Source organism: Falco cherrug, chromosome 5 (assembly GCF_023634085.1).
Source record: "Falco cherrug isolate bFalChe1 chromosome 5, bFalChe1.pri, whole genome shotgun sequence".
NCBI lineage: Eukaryota > Metazoa > Chordata > Aves > Falconiformes > Falconidae > Falco > Falco cherrug.
Window position 1 is genome coordinate 45,681,564 of NC_073701.1, and position 23,822 is coordinate 45,705,385.

At 37.5% G+C, this 23,822-nt stretch overlaps 1 protein-coding gene across 4 annotated transcripts in view; it reads right to left on the reverse strand.

The window, feature by feature from the left end:
* The window catches only part of CDK17 (cyclin dependent kinase 17), a 96,776-nt gene that overhangs the window by 16,798 nt on the left and 56,156 nt on the right, over window positions 1-23,822 (reverse strand). For all 4 annotated transcript variants that reach the window (XM_014285892.3, XM_055712615.1, XM_055712616.1 and 1 more), the window contains 3 exons: window positions 20,632-20,765; window positions 4,060-4,185; window positions 1,734-1,790 (listed from right to left, as the gene is read on the reverse strand). In XM_014285892.3, coding sequence (XP_014141367.1) covers window positions 1,734-1,790; window positions 4,060-4,185; window positions 20,632-20,765 — 317 coding nt within the window. The remainder of the gene's footprint in view (window positions 1-1,733; window positions 1,791-4,059; window positions 4,186-20,631; window positions 20,766-23,822) is intronic.

Sequence of the window (23,822 nt, forward strand, 5' to 3'; positions counted from 1 at the left end):
TGCAGAGGGATCTGGACAGGGTGGATTGACAGGTCAATACCAGTTGTAAGAGGTTCAACAAGGCTAAATGATGTGTCCTGCACTTGGGTCACACCAACCCCACACAGCGCTACAGGCTTGGGGCAGAGCGGCTGGAAAGCTGCCTGGGGAAAAGGACCTGGGGGTGCTCGTTGGCAGCCGGCTGGACATGAGCTGGCAGTGTGCCCAGGTGGCCAAGAAGGCCAACAGCATCCCGGCTTGTATCAGAAGCAGCGTGGCCAGCAGGACCAGGGCAGTGATTGTCCCCCGGTACTGGGCACTGGTGAGGCCGCACCTCAAATCCAGTGTTCAGTTTTGGGCCCCTCACTGCAAGAAGGACACTGAGGTGCTGGAGCGTGTCCAGAGACAGGCAACGGAGCTGGGGAAGGGTCTAGAGAACGAGGCCCGTGAGGAGCGGCTGAGGGAACTGGGGTTGTTTAGGCTGGAGAAAAGGAGGCTCAGGGGGGACCTTATCGCTCTCAACAACCACCTGAAGGGAGGTTGTAGGCAGGTGGGGGTCGGTCTCTTCCCCCAAGTAAGCAGCAATGGGACAAGAAGAATTGGCCTCAAGTTGCACCAGGGAAGGTTAGGTTGGATATTAGGGAAAATTCCTTCACTGAAGGGGTTGTCAAGCATTGGAACAGGCTGCCCAGGGAGGTGGCTAAGTCACGGTCCCTGGAGGTGTTCAAATAACATGTAGATGTGGCACTTAGGGACATGGTTTAGTGACGGACATGGCAGTGCCAGGTTAAAGGTTGGACTCGATCTTAAAGGTCTTTTCCAACCTAAACAATTCTATGATTCTACATACCTGGTGTTGTCCACTACATTTTGTAAGCAAGTGAGACAATGTACATGGCCCAGCTATGACCTGACAGCTACCAGGTTAACATTCCTCCAAAAGACACACAACATTATGTCAGGTCTAGTGAGCCGCCTAACAGTACTAAAGGCAAAATAAAAAATTAATGCGTTTAGAAGTGAAAACATTGCAGATGGAGGACTGGCTGCAATTTTCACAGCAGAGATGCTGACCAGCCCCGCTTTCTTCTGCAACATTCAATGCATCCCATTCCAGTGCTCCCCATCCATTTTTGATCCCATTGCCCAACCTCAATCAAATTGGACAGGACTTGATATCTGGCCCTTCCTGGATTCTACTATTTCTCTGGAAGCCAGAGGCTGAGTGGAAGTAGAAAGCCATACCGCTGCCCTCCCAGATGGAAAGGCAAACTCAGTGTTAGGTACTTCACTTGAGAGCACCTGTGGCTGCCCAGCACAGGCGCAGGCATCTCGCCCAGAGCATGCACAGCTACTGCCTGCTTCCTGTGAGGGCTGACTTCTTGTCCAGTGTGAGTGCTCCCTAACACCCAGCTCATGGCAGAAGGACACCAGACTTCACTAGTTTTATTACTGCCAGATTAATTTTGTCTATCTGTACACAGATAAAGTCACAGATCATTTGCTAAAGGAGTCTTGCTCTTCCCCAGCTCAGTAATGGTTTTCTTGCCCACCCATTTTTTTTTTATTATTTATGTATAGAACATTTGTGTGGTGGTGACATTGTTACACATTGAATATGTTTGGTTTACTGAAAATACAAATTCAATCTCTATATCCCCCAAAATATCCATTATCAGTCAATACTTATGTAAAATTTTACATAAGACTTCGTCATCAAAGCAGTAATGATTCCAAAAGAAAGTTATACATACCTCTCCAAGCTTTTCTAACTTGATATAGGTTTCCATTTTTCCAAATCCAATTTCTGACTGCAACAAAAAGAAATGGAAAATTGATTACTAAAACTGAATAATTTATGTAGACAGGATTCAATCAGCAAGGTAAACTTTGTTTCAGAAAAATACCTGATAGTATTGACCAAACACCACACAATTATGCTATTTTAAAAGCAATTTAGCATATTCTGATATAAATGCATCCCAGCATCCAAGCCTAACGTCAGCCAGGCTACTGTGTATCCCAGTTGTGCTAAGATCAAAACCGCACTTCACCCTACCTCCTACTTAAGACAGGGACACTTTGGTTGCCTACCACTTGTAAGGAAAACTCATTTTTCCATTCCTCAAACTAAGATCGATTTCATTTTTCCTTCAGAATAACTGAACTATTGGATTTTTTTCTGCAATATAATCTGTATCTTGACTTACACAGAAACACTGATGCACCATATTTATGCTTTCTCACTTATAATGGCTGGTGCATAGAAGTTACATTTATGCTACTGTGCATGCAATACTGTAAATGTATATACAAAATAGTTACCATAAAAGCTATTTTATCTTGTATTTCAAAGGAAAACACTGAAGTCTAACATGTCCTCACTTAATAATTTTTATATCCCTTTTCCTTTGATTCCCACTAAGCCTTGAAAAGAGACATGCCTTTGAAGCAGAGCACAATATTAGTAATTGTAATTAACAGTCTGCTAGCAAGCTTTCAGTGACAATCTCAGAATAATGAGTCCTTGAATTTCTTTTTTTGACAGGTTAGTCTGAAATCATGAAAGGACAATGCAGCAAATGCATGCCTGCATACCACAGCACTGCTGGCATGTTTCATTTTGGACTTTTAAGCCCTGAAACCATTTTTAAAAGGCAAAACAAAACAACCTTGTGACAGGAAGCTGATTCCATACACACACCATATTCATTAGAGGGCACTGTTTTTCCGTCTGTCTTTTAGAAGGTAAAGAGGAGAGAGGGGATTTAGGTATACAGGAAAATCTCAGCCCCCAAATACTATGCTCCACTGAAAAGGTACTACTTTAAAGGTACTTCGTAAGCATCTGAAAAGGTTTGAGGAAGTTTATTCCTCAGCTCAATGCTACATCAGTAACTAAGTGGTTAATGAGCTACAAAATTCTGGTGCAAATATTTAAGCTCTCTACATTATTATTTCCAGAGCTTCGATCCAATCTTTTCTTCTTTTAATATTGTTCTTGTAAAAGGTGACATGCAGATCAGAGCTTTAGTGTAGTGCACTAAATTGTTTTTTTTCCAGGAGAAAAACACATGATAAAACTCAACCATTGCTTTGTTAGAGACATCATTAATTCACAAAGAATAAAATAAAGGTATTTCACAGTTAATAAAGCTAATTCACTACACCTACTTTCGTATTAATTTTTTCAGCAAATAAGCCATCAAATCAAGAGAAAAAAAAAGAACAATGTGGATTTTACAACACTATCCAGTTTTCCTCTGTAAAGAATTTCTTGCCAATTAATTTGCTCAGGAAATCAGTAATGGTCTAGCAATTATTTAAGACCTCAGTGAACATTAAGAAAGCTGATAGATCAAATGATGATTGAAATGTAGCAATTTTTACAAAAATATGACAATAATATTTTTTGGACTATTTCAGGGATGTGCACATCTTGTATCAGTATCCAAGATTCCTAGCATTTATTTTCTAATTAAAGTATAGGAATCCTCATTCTGTTATCTCCAAGGAAAAGACTTATTTTTTAAAATAACCCAATAATCTAAAAAGGTATGTATAATTTATTCATTCATTGTCTTAAAAATTCACGTATGCTTTAAAAACAAAAAACCCCAAACTATCATCTCAACAGCCATTTTGAGAAAGAAAATTTGTTATCAAATCCAAAAAGAACAGTGAGTAGGACTGCCTTCATACTACACTGCTTTAGAGCCTTCCTACTATATCACTTGATGTAAATTTGACCTAAGACTATGTGGCCTACTTTCTCAAACAGATAATCCCTGCTCTAAAATGCAAAAGGACTTAAGTATGCACTTTGGGAGCTGAGTTTAGCGACTAATTTCAGTGGGTCAAGACCTTCACTGTGAAACGACAGGGCCAAGTTTGCAGAAGAAAAATGAAAGAAGGGGCGAAATTCTTCAATGCATTTTGACATGTGCACACTGAAGTTCAGGACATGAAAGCCACGGTGTAAATGAAGCTGAATCATGCCTATGATATACAGACATCTACATTAAATGGCATCTGAAGACCTGGGCGGTTAGTTTAGTAAGGCAGGTACATTACACTTACTAGTGACGCTCTGCGAGATCGTCGACTCATTGGCTGGTCAAACGGCGGGCTGTTAATCTGCAGCTTTTCAAGATAGCCATCAGGTATCCTGATGTCAGCAGGCAGGGACAAGCGCTTGTTCAAATCCTGCAATAAGTAATGTTTATAAAGAGAAGGGTCAAGTATAATTCAGAATTTCCTAAAACATCTTTTAATACCTGTAGTGTTACTGTTTTTAGAGTGTTATGATTTAAAACAAATAATTATATGAATGAAAAATAAGTAGTATCACAGAAATTGTTTTAAAAAAAGACTTTCTTCTAATAATACTTCAAATTCCTTAGATAATAGGTTAAAAAAATAATCAGTGCTTTACAAACTAATTGCTCTAACAAGAGGAATGAAATGCCAAAATGTAATTAAATACATCGTGGATAAATGTACTGAGTTTACTTGAGTACTTATACATACCTGGAATACCAGAAACTGAGAATTCAGAGGCTGCTAATTTCTTTTCATATAGTAATTACACTAGAATAACAAGAGATCTCCACGATTCAAAAAAAATACCACCACTTCTTTCTCTGACTCCTGAAAGTTATAAATTTGCTTCCATTTCAATTTTTCCAGTCTTACAAAACAGAATCACTTCATTATTAGAGCCAACTATTACAAATGTTAATACATTTTTCTATAGCAAAGCTTTTACTATAGGATCTTTAGAAAACCAAAGTGTCATCATATAAAAACAGTTTTCTCTACACCAGATTCTGTTTTTCACCAGTAAATTTTTCCAAAATCAACAACATTATTTCTAAGACAGAAGGAAACAAAATTACTTTGCCCTTCAGCAAACGGGGGGGGGGTGGGGAACATAGAGTTTTTGGGTGGCACTGCACATTCTTACAATTTTTTAATCTTCAGTTTGGCTTTAATCTCAAACATGCCAGAAAATGAAATCTCAAATATTCCCTTAAAGCGACCACTCACCACCACAGAGATAAAAGGGCATCATATCCAAACTCACAGAAAACAGGAAGTAATTTTCAAAACAGCAGGAATTGTTTTTCAGTGAAGGTAGTTTATCCAAGTAAAGAAAATCACACTCTGCATCAAACTATACAATCCACCCCCACAGATTCTACTCTGAAGTTAATAGGACATCTCTGGGACTGCCACTGTTTTCACACTTCTCTCCAGCAGAAGAGGGCAACTCCAGATTTCCGCTGATGGTCCTCAGATTTAATCAATACTGACCTGAGAGCAGTAAGCTTTTTGATGTTACCCTGTTCTATCTTACCTATCACCTCCAGCTTTGACTTCTGGGAATCACAAGCTCACCTAAACACTGGCAGCTACATCCCTATTCGGTTCCCCTCAGGCTTGGCCATGTGTTTCTACTCATGTCTTTGCAGCAGCTTTGAACTATTTCAGCATGCTAAATCATCGAGAAACTATCTCAGGAGAGGTGCATAGCTTCCTGCCAGCTTTGTGCTCCAAACAGTTCAGTCTCACAGCCTGAACACAGGGCAAGAAAGGTAGCAGGGCAAGCCTGGGAAGCCAGCAGTTAAATTGGCTTAGGCTGCCAAAGAACTGGATCATCAGACTTTTCAGGACTTGAGATCTTTGTGGACAACTTGCCAAGCTTTCAGTGTTGATAATATATTTGAACAAAGCATGATCCGTACACGTACCCAGAGCAACAGCTAAGCAAAAAATATCAGTTACGAATATGTGTATTTAAAAAATGAATGGAATTTGGAAATTAGTTGCATTTCAAGTAGCACCGGAGTGCTAATAATACCCCAGATGATTGATCTACCTATGCTATTCACTATCGCCATTAGATACAGGCAGAAAGTTTTGGAGAGATACCAACAAAGTTTAACTTCTGGTAGCTGACCCTTTCACTCCTCACACCTCCTCAGGTATAGAGCACAAAGTCTGTTAGCTTCTACTTTGCTACCCAACATCTGCTTCCTTGCATAACTGGAAAAATCAGTGCCTGTACTATTTTACACAGAATTTTTAAATTGTCTTTAAACAAAAAAGTACTGTTCACAGAATGGCAGCTTTGACCAACATTTTGAAGTTAAATTAAAAGAAAACAAAAGGATGCCCCAGTTTTGGTAGCTTCTAATTTCTTTACTAATTTTCAGCTTTGGAATTTCAAATTTTCAAAACACTGGCAATTTTTAAACTACCTGTGCGGTTTTTGGGAGAGTGGAGGAGTTAATTAATTACAATAGGAGCTAGCAGTAATCCTACAGTAAAACAGTACTGTCTGCTAAGGAATCTTCCTAATTTTTGACAGGCTCTGCTAATGCCATTTTTGTAATAGGCAACTAAAATTCAGTGAAGCTAAAATCATCTGAAAAGATAAATGTCTCTCCCCTACTGAAGATGGCTTCCAATTATGAAAAAAATTTTACAAAATCACCCTATAATTTATTGCATACTTCAGAAAATTCAAGTAGCTCATCAAAACTGATGAGCACAAAGGAAGGAGCTTCATGTTGCCTTAAAGAAAGCAGCTTTGTCATCTCACTGCAGCCGGAAACTGTGCAACTGCTGGAATGAGACAAGGCTGGCAGGAGAAGGACCAGCACCAGTCTCTACTCCACCGTTCCACTGCAATCCCAAGTCAAAGGTGGGGCAATATCCTGATTTTCTCCCGTTGCTCAAGAACATAAAATAAGGCAGATATTTGACAAATTGCAAGACAGCAGAAGAAAAGAGCACTGAACTGAGTTTTTCAATATAATTTCCTGAACACAGCAGATATCATCATCATAGATATATCATATATACACCCTATATACGCTGTGGCAAAATAGCTTTCTCTTACTCCTATCTATTAACTTTATGGCATAGAAATCTGCTGTAGTGCTGTCTTCTTACTGTCCCATAGTGCTTGTTTGACAGTAAGTACTTTTAACAGTCTGTTTATAGGGATACTATAGGGACCACAATTCAAAGGCCTCACGAAATACCAAGTCAATTGCACCCCAAAGCTCTCCATCTGTAATTTCTCTCCTCCCACAGCACTCATCCTTGGCATAGCCCACACCTAGCTCCACTGCCTCAAAGAAACATTTCTAAGCATACAGAGTTGATGGGTATGTAGGAAGAAAGAAGGAAAAGCAGCCTTTAAGCTGTGATGGCAATTTGAAAACTACGCCATTAACTGTGCACAGCACCTGCCATCAATAATCACATTCCTTTTCAAATGCAGAGGAAGGGAAACAAAACAAGTCTAAGATGTTTTACACCTACCAAGAATTCATTACTCTGGAGTTCAGCTACCATAAAAACGGGAAGTAACAGTATTTTAGGTACCAGAAAACATAATGGGAGCTAGTTGTAATTCTATTACAGAATTCCCCTTCTTTCGTTCTCAAACACTCTGCCTATTGCCATTTTTGCAATAGGCAACTTCAAAACTCCCCATGACTGACTTCAGAGATCCATGTGATATCCTCAGTTCCAAACTGAGCTTAAGCTATAAACTTACATTTGGTACTACACAGTGCTCCACAGTGCGTAATACAGATACTGTTTGAATGTAAGTACTTACTGATGTAAGGTCAAAATCTATTCCAGTTTGGGAAAACCTCCACAAACAACAGTCTATTTTAAGTATACAAAACCCACCCTCATCCCCACCCGCCCCCAAAGTCTGTCTGAAAATAAACCACCAACCAAAAAAAAAACACCCATACCACAACCTGAGGGGAAAAGTAGGAAAAAAATTTTTTCACAATCATAGTAACTTTTTTTAACACAATTTCTCTACTTACCTTTGTAACATAAGGGACAAAACAAGGCAGTAATCACTCATCCCCGTCCCCCCCAAATCAGTATTTAATGCTGGAAGCCTAAAGTTTTGTCATGTTGTAAATAAATAAAAACACTATCCATTCTCCTTAACTTGTTAGAGTTGAAGAAAGTTTCTTTTCTGAGAGAAAACCATAATGATTTAATGGAAACTGCAGCAGGTACTTTATAGATTTTTTTCCTCCTGATAATCTACACTACTACTTACTTGCAATACTCATGCATACTGGCTCTGTTGAAATGTCAGCCAAGTCAAGACTTCTTTTTTAAAACCATATATTAAAATTGTTACCTACCAGTTAGAAACCCTTCATGACAACAATATTTGAAAGATCATATATAAAGTCACATACATATTCTTTACCTGTCTAAAATAGGCAAAATTAAAGAAAATAGTTTACAGTGCAAATCCAAATACCTGAAAGACAGACATTATTATGGGGTTTTTTTGCTTGTAACACTTTAATTCCTCACAGTTTTTGCAATAATTGAAGCAACCACCTCTTGGGAAAAGAAAGCAATCATAATTAAATACTATACAGCAACACAAAAGGGGATTCATTAGACATGCATGAGAGAAATAAGCACAACATTTCCTAGTGGCTAAACAGAAAAACTGGAAACTAAAATTACATCAGTTTGACACAGTTGAAAAACCCAGTTAATTTAACTGAGTTTATCTTAAAAAGAAAAGCAGGAACCCTACCATACACCAACCGGTTTTGAGCTTCAGTGTTCGAGACCAGGCAGTTTGCTGACACTTAGCCCACCCGTTCAGCCAACAATAGCAAGAGACTTATCCCTCCACTGTGGGCTGACCCCGGCCAACAGCCAAGCTGCATCCAGCTGAGCACTTGCTCCCTGCTCCCATGGGATGCAGAGAAGGTGAAAGGATGGTGAAGAGACTTGTGAGTGGGGCTAATGACAGCTTAATAGGGAAAGCAAAAGCTGCATGCCCAAGCAAAGTGAAAAAAGGAACTGATCTGCACCTTCCCATCTGCAGGCAGGTGTCCAGCTGCCTCCCAGAAAGCTGGGCGTTAGCGTGCCCAGCAGCGGCTCAGGAAGTGGAAGACAAACGCCACAGCCACAGTTGTCCCCCCTTCCTCCTCCTCCTCCCCAGCTTTTATTGCCAAGCACATCATCACATGGTACAGAATAGCCCTTTGGCCAGTTTGGGTCAGCTGTCGAGTCCAGGGGAAGCAATCCATTCCCCCACTGGTGCCAACAGCCTTTACGGAGAGGCTGGCCTTCGCATACGAAGCCCACATGGCAACTGCCAGCTCTGCTCCCTCATGCTGCTACTGCGTCCATCCCACTGCAATCTTGCTATTGCTGCTTTAGTAGTAGCAAAGCCTGCTCTTGGGAACCCCATGGCTTACTGCTACTTTGGCATGATGTCAGGCAGGAGAGCAAGCAACAGTAGGAAACAGTGATTTTTAAGAATTTCTAATTCTCTCATACTTCTGTGGAATTCTGTGAAACAATGAAAAAGACACATTCTGAACAGAGGACTTTGTCCACAATAATTTCAATGTCCAACTGAATCTAATGACATGTTAGCATTTCTCAGAAAACAGAAAAACACACCTTAAATCAATGAAAATTACTAAACCCAAGAAATCTTTTATAATGGAATTTTTTAGAAGGCTGTTAAAAATGTGGGCTGTTACACAATCCTGCTACAGTGCTGTTTAAAGAATAGTAGTAATAAGGAAGCACGTCAAATTCATGACAGGATTGATAATTTTCCCTATGCTCTTTAATTTTTGACAGGTAAGATTTTGAGTCAATACTCCAGTTACATGTTCATTTTTAACACTAATTTTGCATCCCTTTATGAACCTTTCAAATTTTTGATTCATTTTTATAGATAGTAAATTAGAGTAACTCCCTATGTTATATATCCTTTTCTAAACATTACAGGTGTGTAAGTGGTGTACACAGACCCTCAACTATGCAGAAGGAACCTGGGTGCACTCCTTTGTAACTTTTAACAAGCAAAGGTTTACTGGAATGCAAAACCTTAGCCTTCATGGACAAAGTACTGCAGGTAAAACAAATTATCTTTTTTAGAAAATTAAAATGATAGTATTTTCTTGTATGTCACTTAAGATTTATTTTTCCAAATTAAACTTAATTTATGAAAAAGTTCTTGTCAATTTGTTACATTTTCTAGTTCGATTCTTTTATGGTTATCCCTAGTGAACTTGCAACAAAATACATTAGTGTTCAGTAAATGCAGTACTGTTAAATGCTCAAATGCCTACAGTTAACCATATGTGGCTTAATGAGCTATTTTTTGATCCAGTTCCAGAAAATATTCTGGAGAACATATTCAGGCACCATTTGCTTTGCTAGTGTAACCAAAATGCTTGCGGCATTTCCCCCCTCCTTCTACAATTGAAAAGCACATTTTCTACCCTCACGTGCAATGCTTATTCTCAGTGTTGCTTTACTACTGGTATTACTGGCAGAGAAATACATACTATTTTTATAACGTGCCTGAAATAAGAATCACATTTGTCCTGCTCTGCTTGATAGCAGATAAACATGTAAGCACTTGTGACACTAATATCACTTTGTTTTCTGTACAGATAAACTACCCCAAAGCATGATTATCTTTACCATCTATTTCTAATGCTAGCTACAGCAAATGTTCTGTGAAAAGCCTTGCTTTGTCGAGCCTTTTCTTCCATCTGGTTAGCATCCAAGCGCGTTGCTGTAACTTGATGTGGATGTTCTGTCTACCACTGACTACTTATGCTTGGGCACAAGAAAAGGAGGCAGGTGTTTCAATTTTAATCCTGCAGGTCCTGTGAGCTGCGTAATTTAACATTACATGTAAACAAATATTTCTTCCAAATAAAAAAAAAACACCTCCTGTTTTTCACACATACTTGGAAGTAAAAAAACAAAAATCCCAACATTTTTTATTTCTTTACTTCTGGTCCCCTTTTAGATGGCCCAAAATACTGTTGCAAGCATCAGCTTCTTGACTTGCCACCCACAGTAAACCATTCACAAGAGTTTAATACTAGAATTTTGTTACCACATTCTGTTTTTCAGAGCTGACTCTCAAACAACTCTATTCTTTGTTTCCTGCCCTTTTCTCATCTCTTATACTCCACGATACAAACTCACCAGCTATTCCTCTTGCCAATTGCTTGACTTGGCCCATATAATATTCTTTACTGCCATAGCATGATACTTTAGAAAGTCTCATTCCTGGCCAACAGATCAATTTTCACTTCTCAAAACCTGTCAAAAAAGTATATTTTTCCACAGAATGAACCATGAAAGCAACACTGTTAACTTTTCACACTTCAAATCAGGTATTAAAAATGAACAACCATTTTTCTTTAACTCACCATTTATTTTTTTACAAGACTTACTACACACTTCCGTAAATTTAACTGAAATGAAATAAAGATTATTCTAAATCAGGATATAGGATGTTTGAACTCTACATGTTAATACTGCTCTAAAAAGATGCAATTTGAAATATTCACACTTTTTAGTCTGTCTTCTAATGACTCAAGTCATTACATCTTTGACTTACATAGCACATTTAGACAATAAACACTACTATTTTCACAAAACAGAATATTTTTAATTATTGTCAAACAATAATTAAAAATAAGTAACCAGACAACTGCCCCAGAGAAGGATTTCAAGGTCTCCCTGAGTACAGTTCTCACTATGCTACAAAAAGCAGAAAAACTGAGATTACTTTTATTTTTATCCTTTAACAAAGGTGCCAATTTTTTTTGCTGCAGTAACAATAAATCTGTCTTGAATCTATTGGGCTACAAATGCCATTGAACTTTCAACTGCTAGGCTGTTTCAGGCTGCTACTGCACTCAACTGCAGGAAGAGAAGAAAGATTTGGGCTTCTGCCAGCGGAGCAGTAGGAGACAAAGAAAAAAAAAAAGGGCAATCCTGTAATACCAAACGAATCATCCAGAAAAACTGGAAGGGAAAACCAGGACCGCATCAGCCTCATTCTGATGACAGCATCAGCCTCAGTTCACTATTCCTTGAATGTTTCATTTAGCTCATCTAACAGCTGACTACCTCCCGTCTTTCATTGCCTGTGGCCAGATGTTCCCATTGCTTTTTGGAGGAGAATGGGCTCTAAGTTAACAACACAGTGATGTGGTACAAGAAAGTCAACTGGCAGAAAAATACTCCTTCAAAACAAAGCAAGTAATTATCTGCTGATGCAAGTTTAGGAGCCAAGAGGAGAGGGAAGCTGGCTCTGTCAGGAGCAGGTAGTCAGTGGATGACACACATTGTACTGCCCAGCTGTTTTGGTTCTTCAGTTTATTGATGAGTTACATTTCCAGACCAACCATTACTTAAGGTATGTACTTACTATATAGCAGCAGACAACAAGCGCTCCCCCTCTCCCTGAAATTTTATATTATCTTTTAAGAGTTAATATTGTTGAATTCCATCCATAAAATTTTGTTACAGCCTCACAAAGAAAAATAATTGTTCTTCTAAGTCTACAGACATCAGTTGCCAGCCCAAACAATCCACTACAGATCAAATGAAAACCATTTGCTCTCTTGTGAAAGCATCAGTCTGAATTAGCCTTCTCACCAGTTTCAGCGAGCACCAGTGAGACTTGTCAGCTGCAACCACAAGCTGCTCACTAATAAGTCACAGTGCTTTTGTTCACTGGAGAATGCTGTCAGATCTAAAATGCTACATCATATAACCCTCTATGCAACACAGTTCCAACTTCATGACATGCTTACTGTAAAAAAAATATTCCACTTCTTAAGAGTATTCTTTCCTTGTATATTTTAAATAAAAATGTATATATTATGTCCTACTTCCTGACACACAAAGCAAACAAATCAATTGGAAAACATCTGCTTATGGCCAATGAGAATTCAAACATTCTAATAGACAATCTTAGATGCATATGTACCTTCTGTACCATTTTAGTATCAAAGACCATGTGGAGTTTTTTCTGAAGGTTGCCTTACCAAATTTCAGCACGTTTTTGTCAAATGACAGAGCACAGTTGAAGCCAACTGGATCCTCTACAGAATTATGACATAAAACAAGACCGCTAGAGCCAAAAGCAAACAGAAGAAACCCAAGCCCAAATCAGAGAATATATTTATGGAGAACTCTGGTTACAGCCCTGTAGACCTCCTGTAGAAGCAAAACACCAGCATACAACTTCCATCAAAAGAAACCTATAGCATGCTTGCAGCATGCTATTTTAATACCTTTATAAATAAGCCTCAATTACTGTAACCAAAAAGACTATTTTAACAGCTGGGATGAGTTACCTATACCAGTTTTCCTTATAGGTACATAAAACCATCAGCATTCCCACACTCAACTGACAGGTGTAACATTTCATTGTGATGCAGAAAGTACATTTTTTTTCTACCTTCTGCAGAATGGTATACTGAATACTACATCTTTCCTTTATACTTCAATGTTGTTGTTACTTTACTGAAAACATTACATCCCAATTAATCAATTATATACTGTTTAATTTGAGCAAAGGGTCATCAAAGAACATTTTCTTCTGTTGGAAGCAGTATTGAAAATATAAACTTAAAATCCACCTACAAAGGATCACTGCTACCTCTCACTCCATAAATACATGCTGGTTTTCAGTCAGTCTATTGAAATGCAACACAATTTAAAAAAGCATCAATTTTGAGCACTAAATCAAGTGGTTTTGTATATTTGGGACATAAATGACCGAAAATATTAATCAATTAAATCAAGAGGTTTTTCTCCAATATGCTAATCAAATCAAATACACCAAGTACTTTAGGGATTTTAGCATGAAATTGATTCCACAGGCTATTTCAGACCCAGAAGAAATACCAATGACCACAGATATTGCATGATTTCTGCCCCTCCCCAACATAATGTTTGTCAGATTTGATGTGGAGATGCTAGGAAAAGACAAGGACAAAATGTATTAAGTGAAACACTGATAATATTAAGATTCTAAGGTTAAGGTTTAATCTCTATTTTGGGACACAGAGTCATGTTTTCCCAGCATATTCTACTACCATCAAGCAAGTTATTGCCCATATGTACAATAGCTACGGCCACTCAAAAATATAGAGTAATTTTTTTAAAAGCACAGAAACCAGAATTACAAGCAGATAACTTTTATTTTCTTTAGCACAATAAAAAAAATTATGAAATCTTCTAATTATCTTGTCAGTAATATTTTAACAACTGGTATTTTCAAACCCACAAAATTAGAACTATAGGTCAACAGGACTTTTTTCATATAAGGAGTCAAAAATATTAATTCTGAACTATTTTGTCTTCAAAATACTTTTAACAAGAATTTAATGGACATGCTGCTTACAGACTAGCTGAATAAAAACTGCAATTTCATTCTTTAAAAAAAACAAACCCACAAGCTGTTTTTTATTTACTTACTTACTCCAGCTTTACTATTCACTTACTCCAGCAGTTTTTAAGGTGAAAGGCGGAAACTGTTCAGCTCAAATACAGTATTCAGAAACTACATTCTAGGAGCTTCTACTCAAAACCAATGAAACTAAACCAAAACAAATCATGTGTGACATGAAACCAGTTCTGAAAAATCTGACAAAGGAGCAAGGATTACTTCATTTTTATCAAGTGTATAAACACATAGCAAAACTGTGGAAAAATTAGGCCATAAATCCTTAAAAATTCTTTGTTTTGTTATTATTTTATTGCATCTCACAGAACTCATAAAGAAGTGAACTCAGAGAGTATAAGGAGGAATAAGACAAATAGTAATAACCATCAAAAGATCACATCTGATTTTATTTGCCTGGCTAAATTATCACAAGATACTACTCCGCAGTATTAGCCTTAACATAAACCCTGCTGACATCCAGGGTCTGACAGCCGTTTCACTCAGTAGTAGGTGCTGAGCAGTAAAAGACACTAATAGAGCCTCATCTTCCTAATTTTTAAACATAGATTTCTGCATATTTTCATCACTTTCTGTAACACAGTACTAAGAGAAACTGCCCAAGAGAGAAAGGTAGCATAAGTTTATCAGCTTACAAAAATGAGGTGGAGAGCAACCAGAAAAAATACCATGAGAAACAAACCAGACCATACCACTGCAAAAATGCAAACTTGGACCCTTAAAAGAGTTCTGTGTGATGTTAATTGCCAACACAAACCATTCACATCAACAGAAAGCTGTAAGTACCAAAGGGAAAGTCCCATGAAGAAACTGGCTAATTCAAAATAAACCAACCTCCTTAAAATGGAAACTAGAAACCTGACCTTCCTGGACAGCACAGTGAGGCTGGAGTCCAGGGCATGAAACTGCACCCCAATACTGACTTCTCATCTGCTGCGTTTCAGTGATTAATAGAGATATGTTTTGTAGATGGCTGAACACATCCAATATAATAGCAGACTACTCTTAAATAGAGCTTAAAAGAGAAACCAAGTTATGAAAAAGCAGAAATAAAAAAGCAGGTATTGCATCCTTATAGAACAGGCATTGGCTACTGCAGTAATTTTTCTAAGGGAAGCAGCATTTCCAAGTGGAATACAAGAGCTTTAGCATCAAGATTACAAAGGTTCCTAACAGAAGGGCAAAAAAGCATCAACTGGTGGTAACAGACAATTACCCCTAGAAAATGTAGTAAAAGGCAGATCAGAGCCTGTCTGTTATCCAAGTGGAAACTACTTTTCTAATTGCAGTTTTCTTCTGTAGTTGGAAGTTTACTAATCAAATATATCAAAAGGAGGTCCATTTGTTTTGTCAAAACTGTACTAGTAATTTAGAACATGCACTTGTCTTTTAGAAGAGGGATTTTGAAAATATCAAGCTTCATGTGAACTTGAAAGCAGGAATTTACAAAAATAATAGCATATTTTTTTAGCGTAGCCTTGCAAAAGGTTGAGACAGCTGCCAAGCATGACTGAATAATAATAATAATACAGCAACCACTGAAAATCAAAAAGTCTTGATTTTATTCAGCCTCAGTTTTTTTCTGTCTAGTACTGAAATCTTCTGACAAACAGCCACATGTTTGGATTCACAGAAGAGAAAATCAGAAGAAAAGCTACACATTTCTCAGGTGCAGAGAAGGAAATTTGACAAAACCCAGTAAATAAGGCAGGAAGAGTTATACAGCTGCCAAGGACAGAGGGAAAGGGGAAGGAACCACCTCTCCTCAGAGAAGGCATGTAGTAATGCCTACTGGGGACCCAAGGGCAAGGATACTGGGGATCTTGAATGGCAAGAGATGCAGAGCTGAATGCTCAGGCTGTCTTTGATACAGTGCTTCCTGCTTCCAAAACTAATGACAAGAGAAAAAATACTGTATTGCCATCCAGTCTGCTGTTCAAGATCTTAAACAACTGAACAGAGCCAAGAGCGCACATGTGAATGGGGACCTACAAACCACATTCTAATCTGAATCTACAAACAGAAAACCTTAGCAGTGTCAGCTGAAACATCAATTAATTTTACAGGTTTTTCACTGGAGAAGGTACACTTCCCAGCTGAACCTAAGAGGAGCAGATCAAGTCACTCAGGCTGCGTCAAGACCCCTGAACTAGTCACACCTCTGGCAAAGCGTGGAGCTCACCAAAAACTTATTTTTCATCTCTGTTCTTTCTTTCAGAACGTGACCGATAGAACACACACTTGACTACAGGATCACTTTGCATTTCTTTCTGTTCAACTAAAACCACTAATCCTGCAGCTAATCCTCCCGGGAAGAATCATACCCTATAGCAGTATGGCAGGAGCAGCCCGATCTGGAACACACTCCTGCCACTGATGTGACAGTCTGATGGGTAAGAACTGTTTCTCAGGATAAAGTATCTGTGAAACAGGCTGGTGAACAGTGGGTTATGGCCCTTTGCCAGTTCACATGCAAAGACAGCTTACAGACCTTGGACTTCTGGGAAAGGGAAACAGATGTTTCAATTTGCACAGACTGTATCTCCCTATTTTTTACCCACCACAGTTCTTAATGAAGCATTCACTATCTAGTGCATGGGCACTGGATCCCCAGTGAACACTTACGGCTTGAAACATGAATTTATATTAATGCATTACTGCCCATGTCTTCTTTTCCAGCAAATCAAAGTGGAAATGCTTTAAACTGTAACTCCATAATCCAGAGAAGTGCTTCTTGTTACGTGATAGAAGCACCTACACTTAAAATACATACCCACATGTATTCATTCTTAGGTTGTGTTACTTCTGGCACTTGAAAGAATTTATTCTATACATCTGTTTTGATAAATAGTTCTACTAATTTCTAAGTAATCATCAACATTAGCATGAGATTAGTAGACATTTTAATTAAAACCTAACAGCTGTTTGAAGCCAAATTCCTCACACAATAGATGCTTACACCTACTGTCAGTACAGTTCCTGAATGAGGGGAAGGAAAGGGGGGTGGGGAAGCAGCTGCTTTATGTACCATTGGTAGCCTGTGGATTACAGGCAGCATAAACTTTATCTAGGCAACACAACAAGATTCTGGTATGTTCTCTTTGTTTTCAAAGCACATGATAACAATGAACATTCATTTTAAAAAAATAATCTAACCCCACAACTGCAGTGCTGTCAAATTCAGAGGCCAATGCATATCATCTCCCTGTCTGTAACAGTCATGCTGGCCTAAATTCTATGTCATTTGGGGGGTGGGGGTGGGGGTGTCTGTGTGTGTCTGTGACGGATTGAATGCTGGTATCTCCGTGGCTGCTACTGTGGATGTAAAGTTTTCACCCCACCTGATTTTCCAATGTGGAGCAGGATTCTTTCTCATTGCAGTATCATCACTTTGTACCTAAAATGCTTCACATTTAGCTTACATCGCAGTCTGATGATTTCCTGTCTAAACCAGATCAACTTAAGGTGATGAAATTTCAATGTTCTATTACTATGGAGATTCTGCTACAACAAACACTTTCCAGTTGCATGTCCACTGTCTATTTTGCACTTCTCTATCTTCCAGCATATCTATATATGAAAATTCTAGAAAGATCCAAGTTTTCTTTCCCAATAAAATCTTTCATATACTCTGGACAAGAGAATCTGCTCTTTGACCATGTTATAATTTTATCTATAGCTCTAAATTACTTAAAAATTACAGAGAAAGCAACCTTTTTATATGATTCACTGCAGTGGAGATGGACACTAAGAATCAAAATATGTACTGTAATGCACAAAACAGCTCAGGAATACTAATATTCAGTAATTAGCACTTTGATTACGGTATGCATGTTTTTAGCAAGCATTTTAAAAAAACTGGTTGGGTTTTTTTCTGATGGGATGCTAATTTTCAAAATTCTACAGCAAATTCAAGCTGAGCATGAAAAATTTGTGTATATATGCAAAATTCTTACAAGTAAAAAGGACCGTTCCAAGATTTCAGTTTTACCTGATTATTTACCTTCAAAACAAATTGGAACTTCTGTCAATTCAGCAGAGAAACAAATATTAACTGAGAAATTATGTACTAGAATATTACAAATCCAATGAATATTGGCCAAACTAAACACAAAAAAGGATATAGTCGTAGTGTAGCAGGTACATTCATCTTAATGCAGAAGAACAAGCAGTACTGCTTTATTGAGTTTATCCAACTTTGTATATTCAATCAAACACATTCTATCAAGGATTTCAAGTATGACTAATGAGTTCAGCAGACTACAGCAAAAACATACTATCACACACTTATTAATTTACTCCAACCTGTATGTAGAGCATACAGTTATAACTCACCCTCAATGACTATAAAGGGAACATGGCTTCAAGGCTACCCAGTGATGTCTAGAGATGACAGATCCCCACAAACCAGCAAAACAGAACTGAAATAACAGAAATTTAATTCACAACAAAGATTGTTTCTTCCACTTTATAATAATCAAATTACTACTATTGAACGAGCCAGCTCCATGGCACAAATTTCCTAAGGCTTGCAGGCAAGATGTGGTACAAGAGGAAACCTTTACTTGGTTGCCTCAAAGGCCAAGGAAGCAAGTGATCCCATTCCACAGACAGCAAAACCAGTAAAACTTGGTTTTCTATGGATGTACATCTTGATGTTTAACTCTTATGTGGATACTCTGGTGTTTAATAAAGGCTGCATCTTTCCTAGCAGTGGACACATTAGCAATCTCTCTCGAAGCTGAGTTTTTTCACAGAAATTAATAGAAAATTAGCATTTGAAAATTCTATTCATCTGTCATAACTGACAGAAAATGACCCATGGGAAAAACAGGAGGCGGCAAAGACAGGCAGATGATGTAATCACTTAAGGCCTTTTTCACTTAGGCAATGAAAGAGTCAGCTGAAAGATTATGATGAGAAAGGTATTTTAACCAGAGGCACAAAGATTGTTAATATTTTTTTTCCTCTGGAATGCACAACTAGGTAAAAACCCCACCTACTCTGCTACAAAGCACTTCTAAAAAATAAACTTAAGTCAACCAAAAAACTCTCAATGACAGCATTCTTTAAATTCAAAAGTCAGTTTTGTCTCTGCAAGACTTGACGCATTTCAATTTCAGTTTATTGATTATATATCAGTAATTTTCTTATTTCTTTCCTTCTAAATGCACATTTCAAAATGCAAACAGACAATAAACAAAAGGTAAATAACACTTTTAAGTTATTTCCTTGATATTTATTTTCTCCTGCATACATTGTGATGTGCAAGTACTCACAGTGACTTTTTTTCCCTCTTAATTTAATCATCCTGCATAAATCAATAGACCTACCTTAGTTCTCTCAAGTAAATGGTTTAACAGTCTTTAGACCAAACCTGAGATTAACATACACATTTAAGAATTTGAAGACAAAACCCCCCAGGTGCAAGAAATGATAGAAATAATACAGCTAATTCGAAAGTTCCTGAAATCATATCAGTATTACATGCTTGGAGTCTTGGAATTCCAAGCATAACGGAACGCCTCACAAATAAAATATTTTTGGCATGTACACCCTACTGTAACTTAACCAGATCTGTTTCCCCAACCCTGTATTTGATATCAGGCTTTGAATGAAGATTTAAAATCCTACAAACTACGCATATTGGTATGTATGCTATAAAGCAGCAACACTAAAATTTTACACGCTTCTGTAACAAAGGCATCATTATAACTGTAATTTTTATACACTCACACAGGGAAGCATTCTGGTTTTCTTCGCCAAAGGAAATGACAGCAAAGCAAGCACAAGGGTGGCAAGTATTCATAATAAGACTCATAAATAAAGGAAATTATGTGCACAGTTATTCATATGGTACTTTTCCTCCTTTTGTTTACCATCCTGTAAAGTTCCGTTCTTTAAAAAACAGGAAGAGAGGGAAAGGCTGAAGCAGTCCGGGCCATCAGTGCTGTAGCATTAGTTATAAAGATTAGAAAACAGTCTTAAGTTAAAAAGTGTCTAAACAGTGTATCTTCTTGAATATACTCAGTGAATTGCACAGAATGTGGCAGAAAGATACTCAAAGGCTACACTTAAATTCTTCCCACAAAATCAAGTTTCAAAACGTATATAGATTTTCAAAATTAACAGCTCATAAGCAAGGCAAGATAACGATCTGATTTCTGTGTAACAAAGGAAGACAGAATTTAAGTAATAATAAAATAATGCTCTCTGCATGAAATATATGCCAGAACAGTTACAGTCAATTGAGAAGGCAATCAATTATAACAATCAATTAAAGGGCCCTCCAACTCCGGTCAACTTAGATGATCCTTATGTGAAAAGTAAATTACCTCCATTGAGATTCGTCTATGTATCCGGTTTCTGAGACAAACACCTGTGGGAGACTGAACTTCATCTGATGACGTTCCAGAAGCTTGGTCACTTTCACCATCTGACCCCATTTTCAGATTTTCATGAACAATATCTTTAATCCAAAGAAATGAAAACAGTTCATCAGTATTCCACCAAATATCTCTTTCGTACAGATGGATAACAACTGTTTCATTACTATGTATTGGGTTATATGGTGGAGTCGAAGACTCATCACAGTCAGGGTAGTTTTGATACACTTTTTATGGCTCAGGAATCACAAAATGAACAGGGTTACTTTATACATACACATATACGTACATATACATACTTATCATTATTTTTCTTATTTGGTTTGCAACAGAACTTAGTTTCCCAACACAAAAGACAGGCAGTCCAACCCTAATTTTAATTCCTATAAACCACCTTCCCTTCACTGCTTCAGTTCCCAAAATCCCTCACTACCTCTCCTCTTTTAGCCGCTCTAGGCTAAAAACATTACTGAAAATATTTAACATTTTCAAATCAGACTACCTGATGTTAGCAACCTAAATGTTATCTTCAGAAAGCTTAAAAGAACCCTGAAAGATATAGGTATTATTTTCACAAATGCCAAATATGGAAACTTCAGATATAAAAACCAGCAGTGTGCACATGTGGAAGAAGAGGATATATTCTGACCATTTAAATAGAGACCTACAACATACAAGTGGATTCAACAGAAGACCTGGTATTTAGAGCAATTAAATGAAATTTGTGACCTTGTGGAAGAATTTGGCAACAGGCAGCCTGAGTTATATGATGCTGCAAGATCTTCATGTCAGCTGAAACTGGTACTTTAACACAATCCTTTAGCTTCATCCACACACAAGAGTTTATGGATCTTATGTATATACATTACTTTTAAGCACCACAGGATCTTCCAGACTTTGGAACACGACCACCATAATAAATGAAGTGATCAAGGTGGTGTCATTAATAGCATAAAGAGCCAAGTGACTTGCAAAAGGACACACAACAGGAAACTGGTCATACAAGCAATTCACTGCAAGTAATGCTTCATCATTACCTCTAAATATTTGAACTCCAAATTACTGGAGAGATTGAATATTTATACATATAAAGGAGGTGCTTCAAAAGACACCAGTTTCCCTGCCCTCCTGATCTTTGGTACTAAGCATTATCTTGTACAGGGCAAAAGAGAACCCGAGGAACAACTAAAACTCCCAGAACTCTACCCATTAAAAATGTTAATATTAGCAAAACATACAGAGCTCAATTCAGCCTTACTACCAACACACCTGAAAGTATTTAACATTTGCACAGCATTACAGCAATAAAATAAAAAACAAAAGAGAACATACAAATTTTATCAACAAGCAAGAAAGCTGGACTTTCTAGAAAAACAAAGCCTTTAGGCCAATGTTTGGTTATCAGCACATCTTCTAAAATGTTTGTCTAGTTCAGCTCACATAGAATCACGTAGACTTCAAAGGATCCAATTCTTCCTCAGTACAAATAATTTCCTTTTACGGAAACCAGAATGGATATAAAAATATTAACTCATAAGGTATTAGCATCATGTATTTTAATTCAAAGTACTGTAATCAAACACACAAACTAAGCAGGTATCTCATGCACAAAGCAAATCTTCCAGCAGAAATGCAGATCTATATTGGATTTCCATTAAAAATCCACATTGCACCAAAATTTTCCCTGCAAATCATGCTCAGATTCGGACTGAACAAGAAAAAAATAAGCTGCACGCCTGGCATAGTAAGCAGCAATCTTCTGGTTTAAATGAGGTAAATACTCTTCGATGCTTCTACAGGCACAGTAGTCTGAACCAGAGAAAAAGATTTTCAGGAAGTGGTCCCTAAAGATCAGCCTTAACCTTAAGCCAAGCAGACAGAACGTTGACTCTTTTTTTGCCAAGTCTCTAAGAAAACTCTTATTCGCTGTAGTGACTTGATAGCTGTCTTTTTAAAAATCTCTATCGAACTGTAGAAGTTATTTTTAGTCATATAAAACCATTATACTGAAAACACTGTTTGCAGCGAAGCTGTTCTGCCAGCATTGTTGTATCTGGTAAACAGCACATTCACCGTATCAGTTATTTCATAAAGATTCTCTTTTAAAATATTTTTCTGAGAGATTATGTAATCCATTTTTAGCTATTACAGCTCTTGAGATTCTGTTTGTAAAATTAAGTGTAACAGCTACTGACAATTGCTCCCCAATCTATTTATCCTCATGGTTTAGTATAAGCCCATTGATTGGGCCCCAGAGTCTATTTTCTTTATTGAAGCTAGACAAGAGAGTTATCTGGGCAACCTCAAAAATAAAACTGATGAAATGATCGTATTTTAGGCCATGAAGCAATTACCCAATTTCTTCTTTAAAAAGTGACATTAATCATGTGATTGATACCATCATACTTATTGTGTTCAATTCACAAAAGCGTACATATTATGAAATTACTATAAAAAAATGACACTTCGAAATGCAACACTCAAAACTACAAAGAATATTCGACTTGACAAAGGTAATTCTTCTACTAAGACGACCACCTATGCAATAATACACAACTAAGAAACTAGTAACACAAGCCCACACATTTGAGGCACAAGGAGATTGTGCTCTTTATAATCAGGAATGTGAAGACGAAGCGGGTCTATACCACCCAGATCTAAAAATTTAGCGTTTCGGACTTAAATAAGATGATGGTCTGTCTATTTTGAATACTACTGTGATATGACTAATTCTGGCAATTCTGGACAAGCTATGCACCCATAACCAAATGGGTTTAAGCAGGATACTGACTGTAGCATCCAAAAATCTACCATTAAACACATGCCTGAATTTCTGATGGGCTAAATACCCAAATGCTCCTATCTACAAGGGTTTGCAGATGTTTTAATTGTATTCTAAACAGAGATACTGCTAAGGTTTTAAAAAAACACTGACTGTGTTATCATCTAATATAAATGTGTCCTTTTATTTTATTCAATTAAAAGGCATTAGTAGACCCTGATGTTCATTATTTTAGTAGCACAAACCCAGGAAAAGGGCATTAACCTAGTAATTTTAATCATTTTACACAGATGCATGATGATAATATTTGATTAAGCAATGATGAAAATCATGCAAATATTTCCTTAATTTCTCTACA